General features: G+C 43.1%; 1 protein-coding gene and 1 pseudogene across 1 annotated transcript; both read left to right on the forward strand.

The window, feature by feature from the left end:
• The first annotated feature begins 864 nt into the window (after positions 1-864).
• Positions 865-2,600, forward strand: LOC143598911 (uncharacterized). The gene is made up of 4 exons (XM_077077002.1): positions 865-1,031; positions 1,277-1,328; positions 1,754-1,820; positions 2,454-2,600. Exons 1-4 carry the CDS (start codon positions 876-878, stop codon positions 2,542-2,544), a joined length of 366 nt encoding a protein of 121 aa, XP_076933117.1. The 5' UTR covers positions 865-875; the 3' UTR covers positions 2,545-2,600.
• A 3,027-nt stretch (positions 2,601-5,627) lies between these two features.
• On the forward strand, positions 5,628-21,152 carry LOC143598910 (putative receptor-like protein kinase At1g11050 pseudogene; annotated as a pseudogene).
• The last annotated feature ends 374 nt before the right edge of the window (positions 21,153-21,526 follow it).

The following is a 21,526-nucleotide window of genomic DNA, read 5'->3' on the forward strand; positions in this document are numbered from 1 at the left end:
GTCATTTCTGCATATAAAATGCTAGGTTATGTATATGTTTTGGGCCAGGTGGGCTTAATTAGTAGCTAATAAGCACTAAGCCCATTTAGAAACTCCTCTACCAGACCTCCATTGCTACTCTACTGCTATTGCTGTTGACCAAACCGGGACACAAATCGGGATCAGATCCACCGTCTTCATAGGTTTGCCTGCATCATTTCCTCTCTTAGATTCGTAATCTTAATCTTCTTTTGATCTTTTAATTCTATAAGCTAGCATCAACTATCTTTACTTTTGTCTCGAAATTAGGTCAATTACACTTCCAATTTGCTAACATAACAGTCTTCTTGATCTACTGATAAATATAAATTGGTGATTTTCACTCCTTGTAATTGTTGGACCTGTAAAAGAACGAGCATGGACAAAAAAATTTAATTTCATTTAATTAAATGAACACATGTTTCGTTTGTACACTCACGTGCGTGAACGTTCATTGATGTCCGCTCATAAATGCACGTCTGTTTACGCTTGTTTAACCTATTTAACGAGTTCGTTTGTGTTTGTTCATTTAAGTTCCTTTATGCTTGTTTGTGTTCGCTTATGTTCATGAACTGTTGGTTTAGATTGTTAATGAACGAACATAAATTAACAGGAATATGTAATTTGCTTAACGAATGAACATAAACAAGAAAATCCATTTGTTTCATTGTTCATCTTCGGTTAAAGTTATATGAACGAACAAGAACATGCCCCCCCTTTTGTGTTCGTTCACAGGCCTAGAAATCAATCCATGGTGCTTTATTAATAATGTGTAATGTAGGCTAGCTCACTTAATTGTAATTACTATATTGTTACTTTGAGTCATGATATTATTTTGTGTTTGATATTTGAAGCCAATGGCGGAGTCTGGGAATTCGATGGTGTATTCTCTTCTTCTGTTTGTTGTTACGCTCTCACTTCAAGAAATGTATAGAGGGAAGTTAGCATCATCAGAACTATTCACCATACTTGGAGGATTCACCAGTTCTCTCTTGTTTCTTTTCTTATTGACGGTGAGTTCTTTGTAACTTGTAGAGATTTATCTGAAGCTTTTTTGGTATTGGTATTGGTTGTTTGCTCTTTAATATTGAAAACTGTGATTTGATTGTTATCTTTCTTTGCCCGAAATTGGTGATTAATATATATTATGCCTTATTTTTTTGAAAATTACTTATAAATTTGTTGTATAAACGTAATATATGATTGCTTCATATCTTTAAGTCTTTAACTGCCTATTTGGCTCTTCCAATATTTGCAGTTCATTGGAAATTACCAGGAGACTTATGGAGTTAAGACTGGATGGGGTGCTGGTGAGTTAATATTAGCCTTCTGGATTCTTTAGAGGTGGTGATTTTGGTGTATTATATTTTATCTCTAACGGGCCGAACGACTAAAATAAAAATAGAGTGTTTTTTGTGTATAAAACTTCCAAATTGTTTTATTATAATGATTGGATCATTGTTGAAATGGCACTATTTTTGTATTTATATTTGATTCACTACCTTTTTATTTAAGACAATGATATTTTGTAAAAATATGTTTTGTGTCAGCCCAACCCGACATGTTTTGGCATGTACTCAATTTGAGCCTTAAAACACGACATCAGGAATTACCAAAGCTGTTGCAGATGAACAATCGGCTTTCTGTTTAAAGTCTGTTGAACAAATTAATCTTAATGCAGTACTTGATAAAACGCTAATAGTTCTTAATTATTTTACATTTTTTTCTTCTACAGTTATTCTAGCAGAGGTTGTTGCTGTTGTCGCTGCCGCCACTGTGCATCGAGTTTGTATAACCACTTGGTATCTTACTACCTTAACTTCTCATAATAAATGTTTTCACAGTTTAATTCATTGTATACATATTAAAAACAGGAATTCGATTAAAATCAAAAGCCTAAAAGTCGACCATTGGAAGCAAGTCGACTAAAGTGCTTCCAAATGTTTACAATCTTTTAAGTTGCCTTCTTTAAAAGAAGTAGATGATTGATTTGATATTATAGTTCTTGTTATCATATTCAAGATTTCTTTATATTTCCAAAATTCATAGCAGGCTAGGCAGCTCATTTTCTGTCTTCCAAAGAACATTAGGTGAAAAATGATTGGCAGAATGACATGTCAGGAAGGTTGATTAAGGAATGAAACGGGTTTGGACCAAAATGGGCCATATTTTGTTCAAACAATACTTTTTTACTCAAAATTATATATATTTCGTAATTTAAAATTTTGTTATCTTAACTATGTTTTTTTAATAGAAAATGACGTAGGAGGTTTTATGCATTAAAGACATGCTTTGGTTGACTTTTGGCTTGTTTAACCTATTTGACCCGATATCTTATTGAAATAGTCCTGAAAAGATAAAATATAGTCAGCATATGAGCTGAAATTACCACCTCTGCCAATCAAGTGTCAATAATTGATTTCTTTTTTGTGCAGTTTCTTGTTCTCGGCTGCATTATTGTATGAGGTGAAGAAGATTTCAGAAGTCATGGTTTCGAAAAGTGAAGGAAAAGGTCGAAGGCATTGAAAAGGGGGCTGGCGATTATCTGTTTTTGTTAAAAGAATTAGGGTTTAAACTGATATTTATGGTAATTGAAAGTTTATTTGAGTGTAGACTATTACTGTGATCGAAAATTGGTTTAATCTTGATCGCATCGTTTGATTTACATCCGTTCGAGAATTGTTCACATGTAATGTTTTTCTCTTAGTTTTTTCCTCAAATGAGTTTATGACAAAAAGAATCACAATCAAATATATGACTTAAAAAAATATATACAATTTTGAATGGATCACAGTATATGTATCAAGCTTTTTTGCTCAATGCACCAGGTAATTGATTTGAGTTTGGTTAATATTGTTTCTTATTTAACTTTAATATATGATGCTCTCTTAAATTAATGGGGTAAGACGTTGCGATTTTTTTACTTTTTGTCTATTTCAATATAACTTAAAAAAAATTCATAACAAGACAAAACTTGGTGAGCCTCCTCTTTTATACAATTTATATAAAAATAAACATGAGTATGCTTGCTTTTTATAGAACATATATTGAAAATGATTAAGAAAAACAAAAAGGTATATTGAAAATTGTAAAGAAAACAAAAAAGTGTATTAACTAAAGTTACAATAAGCAAAAATGGTAGGTAGAAATAAATTCACCTGAAATTCATTAATACTATTTTAAGATTTATCATGTTATTCTTACAAGACTTGTATAGATGGCCTTTAAAGTCTGTAATCAATTCATGCTATTTTCTTATACAATATCATCAATGAATTCGTCAAATTTTAATAAGCTTTGACTGGTGCGGATGAACCGTGTTTTATCAGCAATCGTCCAATCTCTAATACAGGTTTTATTAATGTAGGGGTATGGTACTAAAACCCGGTTCTACGACCCTAAATCTATTATGTTTGGCTTATTTCATTACATGGACTAATACAATGTTATTGGGCTGAGGGGGTTTTGTGGAGGTAACCCTAATTGGGCTAGGCCCATTAGGGTACCATGATGGTGGCCATGAGACTCTCTATATAAGGAGGTCTCCACCTCCTTATTAGTGGGGTCATGCTCAATAAATCGTCATGGATCAGGTAAGATTCATTTCATGATTCGACAACTTATATTGCTTTATAATATAATGTATTTATTTTAAACTTTGTGTATTGTTTATTTAAGTATTTGTATGACTTGTATCAATCTTTTTTTAATACTATTCTTCTTAAAAATATAAATCCCTATATCAAATTAATATTAGTACTAAATTATTTAAGTTTTTAATAATAATCGTGTGTGATTAGTAAAAAAAGTTTGATTAAATAAATTTTAAACATTATATACAGGGATAGTTTTTAGAGATTTATGTCGTACTTTCAAGATTAAAACTAAAGATGGAGTCAATCTTCTAATATTCGATGAAAAGGGTAACTAAGAATGTTGTATGTGAAGAAATTTTCAAAGATTAATGAAAATTTACCATCTAATTTTCTTTTTTTATTTTATGAAAATTTTATTTTATTCAACGTTGTAATACATATTCATATTCATTCATATAATACCAAATTAGTATAATATTTCACATTGTTTTGTTCTTTTGTTAATATAGTTTACTCAACATGTGTATACACAAGTATTTAACCTAGTAAACTCATATATAGATTCTAGAATGTGTAATTTTAAAAGTGTTAAAATTTAAAGCTTAAGATTTTGAATTTTAATTTTCTCTCTAACTACTAGTTTTCATCTGTTTTTATTTATGGTCAAATGTTACACACCTAATCTATTTTACACCATCAGGATACGTCCTTGTCCAGTTTTAATCTAGGACATCCTCTCCAAAAGACATATGCCCCTAATCAAATATGACAACCTCACATTGGCAAGTTTTTTACTATGATCAATTTTCCGGTATCAAATATTTATAACCTCAATATTATTTATTTTTAACCTAGGACATCCTCTCCAAAAGACATATGCCTCTAATTAAATTAACAAGACAATTGTGACATACCCTTCAAATCAACTTCAACCCCCCCCCCCCCCCCCCCAAATTTGATAATTTAGGAGCATTCCTAATTCATTCGTCATCTCTATCCCTATAATTACATTAAAAACACTATATTTTCTCTTTTATTTTTAATTAAATAATAATTTTTTATACGTTTATCATTACACTTTCTCCCTCCTTCACTTACCACCATTTAAAAAAAAACATTAAAAAATTATAGAGCTGAACAGTGCGTTTCTCCAAATTTAACCATGAACCTCATCTCACAACCACTTTTAACCATATCTAAAAAATGGAGAACTCCCTCACAACCACTTTTAACCATCAAACACGGCGTCATTAGTAACAATTATTTGTTTTTCATCAGTTAGCATTATTAAATCTATGATAATTGTCTTATACTTGTATTAATCTAAAATCTAAACATATTTTATGACAAGGGAAAATCTCATAGAATGGTAGTCAACTTTCAAATGTGTTCCAATTATGTCAATAATCCATATTTTTTCTCAAATCGGGTCATTAAATCTTCAAATCAAGTCTCACCGATTTTTTTGTGCGGCAAGAAAGAAATGGAGGATAAGGTATGGAGGTCGAAATTTGCAATATATGTAGTTAAATCTAAAAAAGTTAAAAAAAAATGTTAATTATCTTAAAATTTAAAAATAAAAAATAAAATTCACGTCACCATTCAACATCAACTTAAAAAAAAAGATAAAAAGATTTCCTATGTGAAAAAAAAAACCGGCTAAAAATACATGTTAAAACTTTTAATTTAATCAAATTTGAAAGTTGAGTGATTTAATTGAAACATCTTTTAAAATTGAGTGATCTAATTGGAAACTTTTGATAGTTAGTTAGGATTCTATAAAGTTGCCCCGAATGTTAACGATGTTAAGGTGTATGTTTTTGAGCCAAATTCTCAATCTAGAAGACACATACAATTGACGATCTAACTTATGATCAAAGTCAACCACCTAATAAACAATATAACCAAAATAACCATAAAACCACTTGCACCTTGTGCTCAAACCACTTGCTCCATAACCAAACATTTACACATCAAACCTACCTGTTTGGGACCAAACAAAGAACACCAAATATGATGAAACAACAACACATGCTCTTAACCTTGTTGCTCATCTCTCTCTGTATCTTCCCTTCATCTCATGCATCAAACTCTTCATGCCCATAGATTTCGCTTATGTCAACACCTTCCCATGGGACACCTCCGACTGCTCCGCCACCAACACCACCGCAAACTGCTGCACGGCCCTCCGTAGCCTCTTCGGCATCGGCCTTTCCCACTACCTTAAACAAAACAAAACATTTTACTTCCAAAACCCACAAACATCAAATCACTGTCTCTCAGATGTCCAGTCCCACTTGAATTTAATCCCTATTAATCAAACCTTTACTTCCTGCCTCCACTCCCCTGACGAGTTTGTTGCAAATCCGGCGAGTTGTGCCGGAATAATAACGGTTTCCGATTGGGTTAATAAGTCCGGTGACACGTCTGTGTTGGAGTCTTCATGTGAGGGAGATCTTTCTGGCGATTTGAAGTGCAGATCGTGTCTTGATGCTGGGATGGCTGTTCACTCTCGGTTGGCATCTTTGAACGCAATCTCTACTAAGTGTTTTCAGTTTACTGTTCTATATGCTGCAGGGATTATTAACAGTTTAGGACCCGAAGATCTTGGAACTGCTGATTGCATACTTGCTGTCACTTTGTCTAAACCCAATTACAAATCCAAATCTAAGTCAAGCGTGAGCAAGAATATTGTCTTTGCTATTTCTGGAGCTTTGATTGGAACTATATGTGTTCTGGGTGTGATTTGGATTTATAGGAGATGTTATAACAAGAGGAAGGAGACTCAGTTACATGTTGATTACGTGCGGGATGTGAAAGCTAGAGTTTTGCCAAATACTGGTGCAAAATGGTTTCAGATAGGTGAGCTTGAGGCAGCCACAAAAGGGTTTTCACAGCAAAGCTTCATAGGTCAAGGTGGGTTTGGTGTTGTTTATAAGGGAATACTAGCTGATGGAACTGTTGTTGCGGTTAAAAAGATAACGAATACTGATACCGATGCTGATGATGATTTTGTTAATGAGGTGGAGATTATTAGTAAGATTCGGCATCGGAATCTTTTGCCGTTGAGAGGGTTTTGTGTGACGAGTGATTCGGTTAATGGAACCGAAAGGTATCTTGTTTATGATTTTATGTCGGATGGTAGTTTACATAATTATTTGTTTAACCAAAAGGTTTCAAGCAAGAGGCTAAGTTGGCCTCAAAGGAAGTCTATTATTCTTGATGTGGCTAATGGGCTATTATATTTGCACAAGGGGATCAAGCCTGCGATATTTCATCGCGATATTAAGGCAACGAATATTCTTTTGGACTCGAATATGAAAGCTTTAGTTGCGGATTTTGGGTTAGCTAAGCAAAGTAGAGATGGGCAATCTCATATGACTACAAGAACAGCAGGGACCTATGGTTATGTAGCTCCTGAGTATGCGCTTTACGGGCAGTTGACTGAAAAGAGTGATGTTTATAGCTTTGGGATCATTGTTCTTGAGATCATGAGTGGGAGGGCAGTTGGACCCGCAAGACTCACCTTGAACAGGGACGTCTGCGCAATGACCAACTGCTCCAGCAGGACCCACCATGCTCAAAGAACCTTACGCGCAGTACGCCAGCTGTACCCGCAGGGAAAGCCTCCCAATGGTGAAGTACCCCGCCTGTTCCCGCAGCTGCGGATACAAGCCATCAGGGAAGGCTACCCGCACTAACAGCAAGGCTACACGCACAAGGCATTCGTTACTTCAGTAGTCACATGAAGGAATGAGCAAGGCGGGAATACTCCCGCCTAGATGAGCCAGTCCGTATGCTTCTGGAAGGTCTTTCGTACTATACCTACTAAGGTATGGGCGGAACAGACAATTTGACCAGAGCAGCCCATGAACTAATCACAGGGTGACAGCTCACCGACAACAATACGAGGAGGAGCACCCTCTAGTACTGTTTGTCACTATTAGCCGCTGCCTACTCACCAACCCTTATGATGGGACGTGCGCAGCCTACAGTTGGTGGAACAGTATACAGCCGACCTTATTACTGTTGGCCGTAACCTATCCACCAACCAGCATGGCCTGTGCGTAGTCCACTGTTGGTAGAACAGGAATACTATTCAGCCGGCTGTACCTGCTTGGAAACCTACCTTCGGCTATAAATACTCCAACGCATTGGAATGGTAAGGACATCATCTGATATCTCAATCTTATCTAGCAATCTCTTAATATACACTTATATTCAGAGCAATCTAGTCTGATTCTCACGCCGGAGGGTGGTCACAAGGAGGAACCCTCCCCTTCTCAGTGACGAGCTTACGGTGTCTGTTTTGCAGGTCTCCAGAAGAACAACCTCTGCTAGACCTCATCCGTGGGAAACATTACTTAACCCCCAGATTATCTATAATATGCCTGTGGGTTCACCTAGTGTTTCTTCATTGGCGCCATCCGTGCATAAAAGCTAGAACTATTTTAGTTTTTTCAAAACTTCTGAAGAAATGGTTAACGTTACTCCGGTCCTAAGGCCAGTAACCGACCAAGAAACCCCGGTAACCACAACCCCAGCAGTTGGGGGGAGCACCGGCGGTTATACAATTCTTACGAACACTACCCCGACTACCCAAGCCGGGGCAAGTGCAGTAAATATTCCACTGGGGTTCACCGATGCCCAGCTGGAAAAACGAACGAGGGTCCCTCGCCAAACACTAGATCAAGTGAAGGCGTGGGCCGAAGCACGTCAGAGAGAGTTCCAAGCTGAATTGGATGAACGCTTGCGTTCAGTTCAACAGGCTGACGAATTCGGCAGTACTCGCCAACATCTCATTATGAACAGCGAGGGCGAGTACTCAGACGACGAGAGAGAAGAATCCGACACCGACGCAAACCCTCGCCATAAGGCGAAAGGGAAGCGTAAGGAAACGGACTTCCAGCCAAAAAGGAATTTTGGGGAAGCTTTTAAACCAACAAATGCGGAGAGAAACCCGCGTGACTTCTCAAAAACCTTTAGGCCAACTGCTACAAATGCAGGAAAGTCAAAGTTTGCAAGGGACATTGCGGAAGCAATCGCCCCGAGAAGTGCCAAACAAATGTCTAACATTGGCACTTATGATGGTCTATCCGACCCAGACGACCACTTGAACAGATTCATTGCGGGGGCAACCGTCAGTAACTGGACGGAACCCACGTGGTGTTATATGTTCCAGATGACTCTGGTTGGAGTGGCCAGGGCATGGTTCGATCGTTTACCGGTCCACCACATATATGACTGGGCGGACTTTCAGAACAAGTTCAGCCAGCACTTCAGCCAACAGAGGAAATACACCGAGGAACAGTGGACAATCCTCAACTGCGTTAGAGAGGAGGATGAATCTTTATTAGACTTCATCACCCGCTTCAACTCCAAAAAGCTAAGTCTCGGCAACGTAAGTGAAGATCTTGTTCGCGCCGCTTTCATCCAAGGCGCCGAATACCCGGAGCTTATCCGCACATTGACGGGTAAGGATGGCATGCCATCAACATGGGATGCCATCTTGACGGCGGCCAAGCGCTTTGCCGAGACAGAGAAGCAACTGGGAAGGGACCTCCCCCAGAGTACACACCTCTACACGCAGAGGACAAGAGAGAACAATGTCCGGATCGCTCGGCAGAACAAAAAAAGGAAGCTAGGTATCTGGCAGTCAAGGGTAAACTTTGACACCTCATCCAGCTCTCGCCCTCTTGTTGGCGGAAGAAATCACACACACCCTTCAAGCCAAAAGCACCGGTGGACGCCACTCACCAAAAGCGTCACGGAGATATTTGCCACTGAAAAGCTACCGTGGCCAAAAGCTCCAGTGATCCGGCACCGACCTAATGCGGATCAGAGCAAATCCTGTGACTTCCACGGGACAAAAGGTCATGGTACGGAAGAGTGTACATCCTTGAAAGATATTGTTGAAGCATTCGTCAAGGATGGAAGATTGGCACACCTGGTGGCATCAATCAAGAAGGGAGGACGGAACGACAACCGGTACCGGGGCAACGGACGAAAGCCCGTTGACATCAGCATCAACATGGTTCATGGCAACATCAGAGGAAGAAAAAGGCGAATGCCAGAACCATACGCGTGGAAGGAAGCTGAGGTGTGCTTCCCGCGAGTGCCAGGAGGACCCAGCAAAGAAGGCTCTATCGTCATAAAAAGCCAGCTGGGGCACTACATCACTTCTCGCACTCTTGCTGACAACGGCGCCTCGTCAACGGTGATGTACAGGCAGTTCTTCGACAAGCTAGATGACGAAGACAAGGAGCGCCTGGAAACGATCTGCGCCTCGATGGAAGGGTTTGATGGCAGCACAAGCACCTCCCTGGGTATCCTATCTTTCCCCGTCACTCTTACAGATGGAAAACACTCCCGCACAGAAGATGTGGACTTTGTCGTGATGAGGAAGCCACACCACACGTACGACATTCTCTTCGGGAGAGACGGGATGGCAAGATTCAACGCCGTGGTATCCTCAGTCCACGGCATGATGGGATGGCCAACAGCTGAGGGTGTAGCGATGATCACCGGCATTCCCCAGGTATGCATCGCATCTGTCTCATCTAAACCCAAACCAAAGATGGCTAAACCAACCATCACCGAACCAGAAAGATGGGCCTTCAATGGCAAGTACCCTGACCAGGCCGTAACCATTGGCCCAACAATTGTTGATCCCACACGCACCTTACTTAAGCGCTTATTACAAAGGAACGCCGACATCTTCGCGTGGACACCAGCTGACATGACTGGTGTACCCCGGAGTAAGGCAGAGCATAAGCTCAAATGCGATCCGGCTGTCACACCGATCGTACAAAAGCGCAGAGTAATGGGGCCAGAACAAACTAACGCGTGTAGAACCCAAGTCAAGGAACTTCTTGACGCAGGCATCTTACGCGTTAGTAGATATCAAACTTGGGTTGCAAATCCCGTTATGGTACCGAAGAATGACAAACAATGGCGCATGTGCATAGATTTCAAAGATTTGAACAAAGCATGCCCCAAAGATTGTTATCCGTTACCTGAAATTGATCATAAGGTGGATTCGTTGGCACCATTCCGCCTTAAATGCTTCCTGGACGCGTATAAGGGGTACCATCAAATCCACATGGCCGTTGATGATCAGGACAAAACCGCTTTTCGGACGCCCGATGGCACATTTTGTTATCAAATGATGCCATTCGGACTTAAGAATGCCGGGTCCACATACCAACGCCTGATGGACAAAGAGTTTCATTCCCAAATTGGGAGGAACTTGGAAGTCTACATGGATGACTTGGTCATCAAAAGCCCTGACCCAGAAGCGATGTTGAAAGACATCGAAGAAACTTTCAACACGCTCAGGAAGATAAACATGAAGCTCAACCCGAGCAAGTGTGCCTTTGGAATGGAAGAAGGGAAGTTCTTGGGGGTCATCGTCACTAAAGATGGCTTCAGAGCGAACCCTGAAAAGGTCGAAGCCATTATCAAAATGGAATCACCTACTACCATCAAACAGGCTCAGACACTGAATGGACGACTAGTGGCACTTAATCGCTTTATGGCAAACCACGCGGATAAGTCATTTCCCTTCGTGTCAACGTTGAGAAACTGTTTGAAGAAAACGCACTTCCGCTGGACACCAGAAGCGGAAGCAGCTTTTCAGGAGATTCGGTCACGCTTGTTCGAACTCCCAACACTCACAGCACCAGAAGCGGGAGAGGAGTTAATCCTATACCTTTCCGCAACTGATAGAGCAACCGGGGCAGTCCTGCTAGTAGAGCGAAAAGGCATCCAGATGCCAATCTATTATGTCAGCCGTATCTTAACAGACGTAGAAACCCGGTACTCTACCCTCGAAAAATTAGTCTTAGCACTTATACACGCTTCACGCAGGTTAAGACGATATTTCCAGGGTCACCCAATCACCATTCTCTCCAACTTCAAACTTGCAAACGTCCTAGGCAAACCCGAGTTATCGGGACGCCTAGCCAAATGGGCAATTGAGTTGGGAGAGTACGCGATAAAGTATAAGCCAAGACCAGCCATAAAATGCCAGGTTCTGGCCGACTTTATTACAGAAGTGCCTGCATCACGGGAAAAAGAGTGCCAGGAAGAGGCTCAACCCTCTCCAGCACAAGACATCAATGATGTCTGGCGACTCTACACTGACGGGGCAGCCAATAACGAGGGTTCAGGCGCAGGGCTAAAGCTAACCAACCCAGCGGGCCAAGAATACACTTACGCTATTCGACTGGATTTTCCAAGTACGAATAACGAAGCCGAGTATGAGGCATTCCTGGCTGGGCTGAGAATTGCGCGTAAGATGGGAGTGAAAAACTTGGAAGCCCACGTGGATTCCATGTTAGTAGCCAATCAAATCAACGGGACGTACACGGCCGTGAACGACACAATGGCCCTGTACCTCGCACAAGCAAAATCCCTTATGCGCGATTTCAATGACTGCAAAGTCATACACGTCAAGCGAAGTGAAAACAAATCTGCGGATGCGTTAAGCAAGCTTGCATCATTAGCCTTTACCCACTTAGGAAAGGATATCCGCATTGAACTCCTCGAGACACCATCGGTCCCGCATAAGGAAATTTGTGTCATCCAAACCAGCACGGAAACGTGGATGACACCAATAATAAAATACCTTGCGGCAGGTACACTACCGGAGTCCAAAACACAGGCAAGAAAACTACGCTGTAAGGCACTGAATTATCAACTCGTCAATGACATCCTTTACAGACGTAACTTTCTTGGCCCACTCTTAAGATGCGTGGACAACCAAGATGCTGACTACCTCCTAAGGGAAGTACACGAAGGCATCTGTGGAGTACACGCAGGTCCCCGCGCTGTTGTAGCCAAGCTAAACAACGCGGGATACTTTTGGCCGGGGATGCATACGGATGCACTGGCATACATCAGAAAATGCAGGTCTTGCCAGCTTTACGCACCCAACACGCACCGCCCGAAGAATGAACTTGTCCCAGTCACTTCTTCATGGCCATTTCAGAAGTGGGCCATCGATGTGACAGGCCCATTTCCTACAGCAGCAGGAAATGTTCAGTTCCTAGTGGTAGCTATCGACTACTTCACCAAGTGGATAGAAGCAAAACCTTTAGCCCAAACAACCGCGAAACATATCAAAAAATTTATTTGGGAATTTATTATTTGTCGTTTTGGACTTCCACAGAATTTGGTGAGCGATAAGGGCACCAACTTTGCTGACAAGAAGCTACAACAGTGGCTGAAAGAACTTCAAATCACTCACACCTTTACCTCAGTGGCACACCCGCAAGGTAATGGTGAGGTGGAAAGAGCAAATAAGAGCATCGTCGAAGGCATCAAGAAAAGACTATTGGAACACAGATCCGGCTGGGTGGACGAGCTTCCGCACGTCCTTTGGGCAAACAGAACGCTGAAGAAGGCTAGTACGGGAGAAACCCCGTTCAGCCTCACTTATGGCACTGAAGCCATGGTCCCGGTCGAAATTGGTCTACCCTCACCAAGGGTCTTGATTCAGCCAGAAGACAATGATGCGGAAAGACGGTTGGATCTTATGCTAACCGAGGAACGCAGAGACTTAGCCGCAGTGCGTGAAGAGAACTACAAGCGACAAATGCAAAAGTACTACAACACGCGGGTAAAACTCTGCAACTTCAATATAGGAGACTACATACTGCGTAACAACGAGGCTTCGAACCAAGAGCGCCCGGGAAAGCTGGCCCCGGTCTGGGAAGGGCCATACATTATCAAAGAGGTCCTGGGAAGGGCGCATACCGGCTCGAAAGGCTCGATGGCACTCCCATCCCAAGAACATGGAATGGAGCTCAATTACGCAAATGTTATATGTAGATCAATTCCAAAACTTGTAAAGAAAAGGCCTAGAGCCACTTCTAATGGAAATGATTCTCCTTTCATAATGTGTTTACCTTTATACTTATGAACTTCCCACACTGGTGCCGGTATTCACCGCATAAACGGGAAGAAGTAAGTCGTTACGTGTGGAAGGCGGCAAAACCCGCATAAACACAACGTTGAAAATAAGGGAAACCTACACGCAGGTCAGATGTAAGTAAAGTTTAGCCATCCTTGTAAGTGCAAGTGACGGTCTTACCCGCACAATCACGAACAAGGAAGCAAAACTTCAACCTTTCATCTACCACGTTCAAAGGTTATCCTAAAAAAAAAAAAAAAAAGGATAAGGAAAACCTACACGCAGGTCAGATATGGGTAAAGTTTAGCCATCCTACTAAGTGCAAGTGACGGTCATACCCGCACAATCACGAAAGAGGAAGCAAAACTTCACACCTATTATCTACCACGTTCAAAGGTTAACTTATCCTCAAAAGATGAGGAAAACCTACACGCAGGTCAGATGGTAAAGTTTAGCCATCCTACTACGTGCAAGTGACGGTTCTACCCGCACAATCACGGAAGAGGAAGCAAAACTTCACATCTACCACGTTCAAAGGTTAACTTATTCTAAAACACTTGGAAAATTGCTAATTTAAACTAAAGTATGCAAGTCATATAACGTTTATAAAGCAAGGAATCCAATGAAAGAAGCGGTCTTAGCCGCACAAAGATTTATATTCCATAAATATTCGTTACAAGAATGGCCGGGTAACTACCCGCCTACAAGAAAGTAAATCTGTACAAACTAAATCTATCCTAGCAGCGGGAAGGGATCTTCAGGATTAGGCTTCAGGGCCACTTCCACTTGGACCAGCGCCGTCAGTTGAGCGTGGCAGTTCAAGGAAAGCCTTAAGGATTGCTAGCCCATCATCAGCAGCAGCGACTTCATTCACCTTCTCCACCACCGGATGCGGGAAGGCGGCATACTGGTTCACTGCTTGGTCATAAGCAGCTTCAGTATCCACATTATACAAAGGGAAGTTGGAAGGCGGGACGCCTTTCTCAACGAACCCTAGACCAAGCAGGAAGCCGGCCCGTTCCCCATCCTCGTGAGAAGCGTTGAGGGCTGTGCTCATAGCATCGTCGTAAGATGTCTCCGAGAAGACCCGATGCACAACCTACATAAGAAAATATACAAGTGTCAACACCCTTTCTATTTACAAAGAAGAGCGTAAAGACATGAAAGCTTACCTGAGACAACGCTTCTCGAAGAAGCCACTCCTTGGCAACCAGAGCTTCTTGGAGGGCAGCTTGAGCTTCGTTACGGGCGCGTTCGGCTTCACTCTTGTTAAGGTTGGCAAGCAACACTTCTTTAGCCGCAGCCTCTTCGACGCCCTTTAGCTTCCGCTCAGTATGGTCAAGCACCCCCCTCTGGTCCAAGATCTCCTGGAGCTTTTTGGCGTCTTCCATCGCCAAGGCATCATGAGCCTGCTGGAGAGCCTCTAATTTGGCTTTAAGTTCTTCATTCTCCACGCGTAGAGGCTCAGCAACAGCTTCAGCCTTGGTGGCCCTCTCGGTTGCGTTCCTCGCAGTTTCCTTAGCCAGCCGAAGCTGTTCATTAACAGCTTGGGCAGCCTTGGAACGGGCCTCGAGTCGAGCCTGAACTTCAACCTCGAGGGCCTTGAAGGCTTTCTCCTTCTCCGCAGCCGCTGCGGCAAGTTTTTGGTTCTCCTCCCGGATAGCCCGCGCCTGAGCTACTTCCTTAAGGCGAGCTGCCTTTAACTTGTCGTTTTCACGACAAAGCAGCTCGACGCGCGGCTGCATCCGGGCCAGGAGAACCCGAAGCTCATTGGTTAGCCTACCCTCCTGGTAGCTAGCCATGGCTTCCCCCAACGCACCACTGGGAGCAGCGTGGCGAGCCCATTCCACGCACTCCACAGGGGTGCGAAGGGTTGTTCCTCGGCGAATGTTCCATCGCGGAACATACACTTCATTGGAATCCGACACTGCAAAAAACACAAAGCAGTTAGGAAAAGATGATAAAAAAAAATATATATATATATATATATATATATATATATATGAAAAATGGGCCAAAAAAACCCTACGCACCTGTAGGGTCAACAACAGGCCGATAGCCGCCGAACCCATCACCTGAACCCAAAGGAAATCCATCCAAGAGGTCAGGCAGATGGGAAGGTGGCAAAGACTGGCAAGAAACCCCGTGCGTACCTGATGGATCGACCGTCGTTGCCGATGGCGGGGTTACGGTAGCAGTCGTCGCGGTCGCCGCCGCGGTAGTCGCAGCAATCGTAACCGCTGGCTCGGTGAAAGATGCTGTAAAAATAGCACTAACAGCCGGCGGTGACGTCATCTCAGCTAGAACAGTCGGCTCAAAGGAGTGAGCAACTGGACCAGCGGAAGCAGGCGCAGGCGCCTGGGTCGTCGCCTCAGGTAGGCTGACCAAGCCTACCGTCATTGGCGGGGAGGTACTACTCGGCGCTCCACCCTGGAATGCGTCAACATCCACGCCTGCGTAAAGAAGAAAAGTGTTAAACAGATTAAGCTATGAAGATAAAGGCTAAAGGAAATTTGTGCTTACGGGTTCTCTTGAGCCTAAAGGTACGGAGAGGCGGGGACGGAACCGACGGAGCCGGCCTCTTTGCGCCGGTCACCGTCGTCTTCTTTGGCTCTCCGGAGGTGACAGTCGCAACCTCCGGAGCTGTGGTCTTATCACCACCGGGATTCCCCGCCACCTCCTCGCTCTCGGCCTCTGAATCGGACCGAGGCGTTGGATCGGCAGTGGAGGCCTTCTCCTTCCCCTTCCCGCCGGCAGCCTTCTTCTTCCGCACCAACGGAGGACCATCTGCGGATTCCTCATCAGAACATACGATTACAGGAATTCCAGCAGAGGTTTCAACATTGAGGGGTCGAGGGTCGAAGAGCGCCTTACCTGGCCGACGGGCGCTAAGGATCTCATGGCCTAGCGGATAGACCTCCACGAACCGATTCGCCGTTTGTTCCAGGATGGGCAACTCGTTCTCGTCTAGAGCGCGAGTACCCATCCGGGCGGGACCGTCAGTCTCCCGCGGGTTTAGGAGCGACTGCAAGTCGTTCCCCTCTGAAATAAACAGGAAAGAAGTTAGAAGAAATTCAAAATCAACAAAAGGGAAAAAGGCATACCGTAAGGAACAGAGTTCGAACCGTATTCGAGGACGATCGGAATCTTGCGCGCATCAGCCTCCTTCCACACCCGGCTCATCCCCAGCATGACCATCCCGGAATCCGCAAACCGGTAAACCGGAGATTGGACCCGAGATATCTTCGCAAACCATTCCGCCTCCTGGTAGCTGGAGGCGTGAAGGCTGGGAAGTGCCTGCCCGTTCTTGAATTTCATGGCAATGGGGATGGCGCGGGCGGATATGAAGAAGAACTCCCGCTTCCACGAGCGAAGACTGCGCTCGGTCGCGCAGATCTTTAAACCCTTGATTCGGGTTGTCAGGGTATACCACCCCTGGATGCACCTCCAAGTGTAGAAGGTCATCAGGCGGTCAACATAGGGCTCAACGCCCAAAATCCGGCACACCCATTCGAAGTGGCGAATCTTGGCGATAGCCATGGGGTGCAACTCGGTCAAATGAACACCGTGCCTCTCAAGGACACGGTAAACAAACTTTGTCAATGGGAACCTAAGATTCCCATAAACAAAGAATGCTGCATAAACCCCGATCTTGCCTCTGGGGGCATCGTACACAGTATGATGGGGTTCAGGAAACTCAGGCTCGAGAGACTCGAGCATGAACTTCCTGACGACATACCGGTACAGATCGCCAGGCAGAGCACACTGGCACTCGCCAGCGGTACTCTTGTCATCGGCTGTGGATTCAGCATCACGAGACGACATCTTTTGAAGGAAAGAAGAAGAAAACGATTTCGGGAGAATGCTTGCCTGAAAAGGCGAGTATTCGCCGGAAATCGCAAAGAAGATGAAGGGAAGAGTGAAAGTGTTGATTACAAAGAACCCTCTACCCCTTTATATACTAATCGCAATTAATGCGATGAAATTAATGCGGAAGAGAGAGAAAACGAAGGTGCAATGAAACTATGACACGTGACAAAAAGCAAGCTGGCAACAGCTGTTGACAGGACGCATACCATTAATTTCGCGGCCACGCGCCCGAAAAATCGCGCCCACGCGCCGGAAAAAGCGACTGGAATGACCATGTACTGTCACGTCACCATAACTTCCTGCACGTCTTGACACAGTCAGAAGAAACCGTCGCACGACGTTTCAGAGGTTTGGACTGTTCTTATCCTTTCACCAACTCTTCGAATTTCAAAATTCAAAATTCAAAGATTCAAAAGTAAGCGGGAAAATACCCCTTACCTTGGCAACCAAGTAACCGTAAGACGGATGCGGGTACAGTGTTAAGGCAAAAACCTTCACATACCTAGCACCCGCAGGGAATTGAAGCCATGAATAACTTGGCAACCAAGTAACCGTCAGACGGATGCGGGTACAGTGTTAAGGCAAAACCCTTCACATACCTAGCACCCGCAGGGAATTGACGCCAGGAATACCTTGGAAGTAAAGTAACCGTAAGACGAGTGCGGGTACAGTGTCAAGGCAAAACCCTTCACGTACTTAGCACTCTGCAGGGAATTCAAACCAAGAAGGATCTTCTGGGCCATGCTTGCGGAAACAGGAATAACATCCCCGCACGACGGGAACGTCGAGAACTACATTGTTTGAAACTCCAAGATGGAATTGGTGGTTTTAGCATAATTGATCACTATGTTGAAAACTACCAAGACCCCATGGAGAATCCACACAAGTGGGACTCAACGCTCCTGACGTGCGAGGAGGTTACAAACCTACCCGCTTCACACCCAAAGATCAAGCAGAAAAGTCGGGAATTTCTGCGTGACATCAGGAAAACCGCGGGATGAATCACCGCGGAAAACCGAAAAATTAAACCCTTCTCAAAACCCCTTGCTAAGTCCAAAAGTTCACCTCACTTATTAATAATTCATGAGAAGAACATTGGACTGGGGGGACTTGAAGAGGTAGGTCCCAGCAGAGTCCAGTTGGACCCGCAAGACTCACCTTGAACAGGGACGTCTGCGCAATGACCAACTGCTCCAGCAGGACCCACCATGCTCAAAGAACCTTACGCGCAGTACGCCAGCTGTACCCGCAGGGAAAGCCTCCCAATGGTGAAGTACCCCGCCTGTTCCCGCAGCTGCGGATACAAGCCATCAGGGAAGGCTACCCGCACTAACAGCAAGGCTACACGCACAAGGCATTCGTTACTTCAGTAGTCACATGAAGGAATGAGCAAGGCGGGAATACTCCCGCCTAGATGAGCCAGTCCGTATGCTTCTGGAAGGTCTTTCGTACTATACCTACTAAGGTATGGGCGGAACAGACAATTTGACCAGAGCAGCCCATGAACTAATCACAGGGTGACAGCTCACCGACAACAATACGAGGAGGAGCACCCTCTAGTACTGTTTGTCACTATTAGCCGCTGCCTACTCACCAACCCTTATGATGGGACGTGCGCAGCCTACAGTTGGTGGAACAGTATACAGCCGACCTTATTACTGTTGGCCGTAACCTATCCACCAACCAGCATGGCCTGTGCGTAGTCCACTGTTGGTAGAACAGGAATACTATTCAGCCGGCTGTACCTGCTTGGAAACCTACCTTCGGCTATAAATACTCCAACGCATTGGAATGGTAAGGACATCATCTGATATCTCAATCTTATCTAGCAATCTCTTAATATACACTTATATTTAGAGCAATCTAGTCTGATTCTCACGCCGGAGGGTGGTCACAAGGAGGAACCCCCCCCTTCTCAGTGACGAGCTTACGGTGTCTGTTTTGCAGGTCTCCAGAAGAACAACCTCTGCTAGACCTCATCCGTGGGAAACATTACTTAACCCCCAGATTATCTATAATCTGCCTGTGGGTTCACCTAGTGTTTCTTCAAGGGACCTATGGTTATGTAGCTCCTGAGTATGCGCTTTACGGGCAGTTGACTGAAAAGAGTGATGTTTATAGCTTTGGGATCATTGTTCTTGAGATCATGAGTGGGAGGGCAGTGCTTGAAGAGGTGACAGGAGTGAACTCCGAGATGGTTTTGATTGCCGATTGGGCATGGGAGCTGGTAAAATCGGGTCGAATGGAAGAGGTTTTTGATAGTTCAATGGGAGATGAATCACTGCCTAAGAGTGTTATGAGTAGGTTCGTAAGAGTTGGATTACTTTGTGCTCATGTGATGGTAGCTATTCGACCTACGATTTGTGAAGCTCTCAAGATGTTGGAAGGCGACATTGATATCCCACGGTTGGCGGACCGCCCACCGCCACTCAGCCACGAGTCGTCTAGACTGAGTTTTCAGGATACCAACAGTTTGTGGTCGAGTACCCAAGGATCTATGTTTGGTTCAAGTCACAAGTCTTAGAATTTGAGTCAAGAACCACTTATTATTCCATTTTGAACTATTTTGATCACATGACCACGGATAATAGTAGGTCGTATATTCTCTGTCTATTTGTATATTATATAATAACATTGGGGCATTCAATACAGGTTGTCATGTTTGTATTCCTATTTATGTGTCCAACCAAACGCACCTAACTGGCATCGATTCCATTTTCTTTTATTAATAAAATCTATCAACCAAAGATAACTTTATCTTTTGGGTACATGCTTGTATATCTTTCTAGAGGTTTTTTTGAATGATCTCAGTTACCTAAAAAATAAGGATACGATCATTTGAAAATAGTATCATCTCACATTCAGCCTAAACTTACCTTCTTTGAATTGAAAAATTAATTTGTATCAACTAAAACTCAAGGCTACCTTTCTTTGAATTGAAGTTATATTAAAAGTTAAATAATGATAATAAATTTTCAAATATGAAATAGAAAATCACCACAACTTGCCTTCTAACCGAAAACATAGCTCACGTGAGTTCGTGATCCAATGTCCAGTCCTAAATGAATCATGTGGGTTTCTTGTTATGTATGTATTGTGAGAATATATCAGCTGTTGGGCACGGAGTCACGGAACCATATCGGTATAGTAGGGATCTGATAAAGGTCCACCATTGAAAGTGTATTTAAGAAGGAAAGATTGTGTCATGGCTGCAAAAGTGGCTCAAATGAATTCAATCTTTGGAAACTGGTTAGTTCTCTCGGTTAAATGAATTCTATCTTTGGAAATTGGCTTAATCCTCTTGGTCAAATCACTAGATGATTTTATGCAATCAATTTAATTAATATATCTCCAAGAAATTTGGGTTCTGCCTTAATTCTAGTATTAAATAGTATAAATAAGAGGCTAATTGGTGATTATTGGTCATCCATATTGTTTTGATTTCCTTATTACCGCCCCTCTTGGATTGGGCCATTACCATTTGTTACTAATAAAAAACCTAGCCTATTTTCATCTTCTTATTCTGTATCGGCCATTTGGTTTCATTTCCAGGAATCGAAATGGTGCAAACCTGGAATAACTCGAACAACGATAGTAACCTCCCCGAATCTATTGTTGTTCAGTTGGCTGCCATAGTCGCAAAATTGAAGTCGATTGATACGCCAAAAGAGGATATAGCAGCTCAAAGGCAGGAAATTGTAGCTCTAAAGGAAAGAGATCGTTCCCGAGGTAGCAAGAATGATGAAGGATAAAGTTCCTGGAGGCGCCGATAACCATATGTGACATTCGTCAATTTCGGGTCTTGTTTGTATTCGTTTTTGTATTTGTTTATTATGTAAACCGACCCGATTTGTAAACCGAAGCTTATGTTATAATCAAAATGATGGATTTATGTTACAATATTGTTTCACACTTGTTGGGTCTTGAAAACATCCTATTTTTATTTTTATTTATTTATTTATTTTTTGTTGTTTTGTGTTTTTGTCTTGATCCATTTTGCATGAAAACTCTTGTGTCTCACACCCATATTTGACCACCAACATTACCCTATATATACATCACCTTTCCTCTTCATTTTCCCTTGCTACAACTCCAAAAAAAAAAAAACTCTCTCAAACATCAAAGA

The sequence above is a fragment of the Bidens hawaiensis genome, unplaced genomic scaffold (genome assembly GCF_021521415.1).
Source record: "Bidens hawaiensis isolate Kalapana, Puna unplaced genomic scaffold, B.hawaiensis_p1.1 tig00051250_1, whole genome shotgun sequence".
In the NCBI taxonomy this organism is placed as follows: domain Eukaryota; kingdom Viridiplantae; phylum Streptophyta; class Magnoliopsida; order Asterales; family Asteraceae; genus Bidens; species Bidens hawaiensis.

Excerpts from the sequence above, each read along its gene's own strand:
- LOC143598911 (XM_077077002.1), top strand. The coding sequence starts at position 876 with ATGGCGGAGTCTGGGAATTCGATGGTGTATTCTCTTCTTCTGTTTGTT. Across the intron at positions 1,032-1,276 it reads TGTTTCTTTTCTTATTGACG|TTCATTGGAAATTACCAGGA; the intron begins GTGAGTTCTTTG and ends CAATATTTGCAG. Across the intron at positions 1,821-2,453 it reads CGAGTTTGTATAACCACTTG|TTTCTTGTTCTCGGCTGCAT; the intron begins GTATCTTACTAC and ends TTTTTTGTGCAG.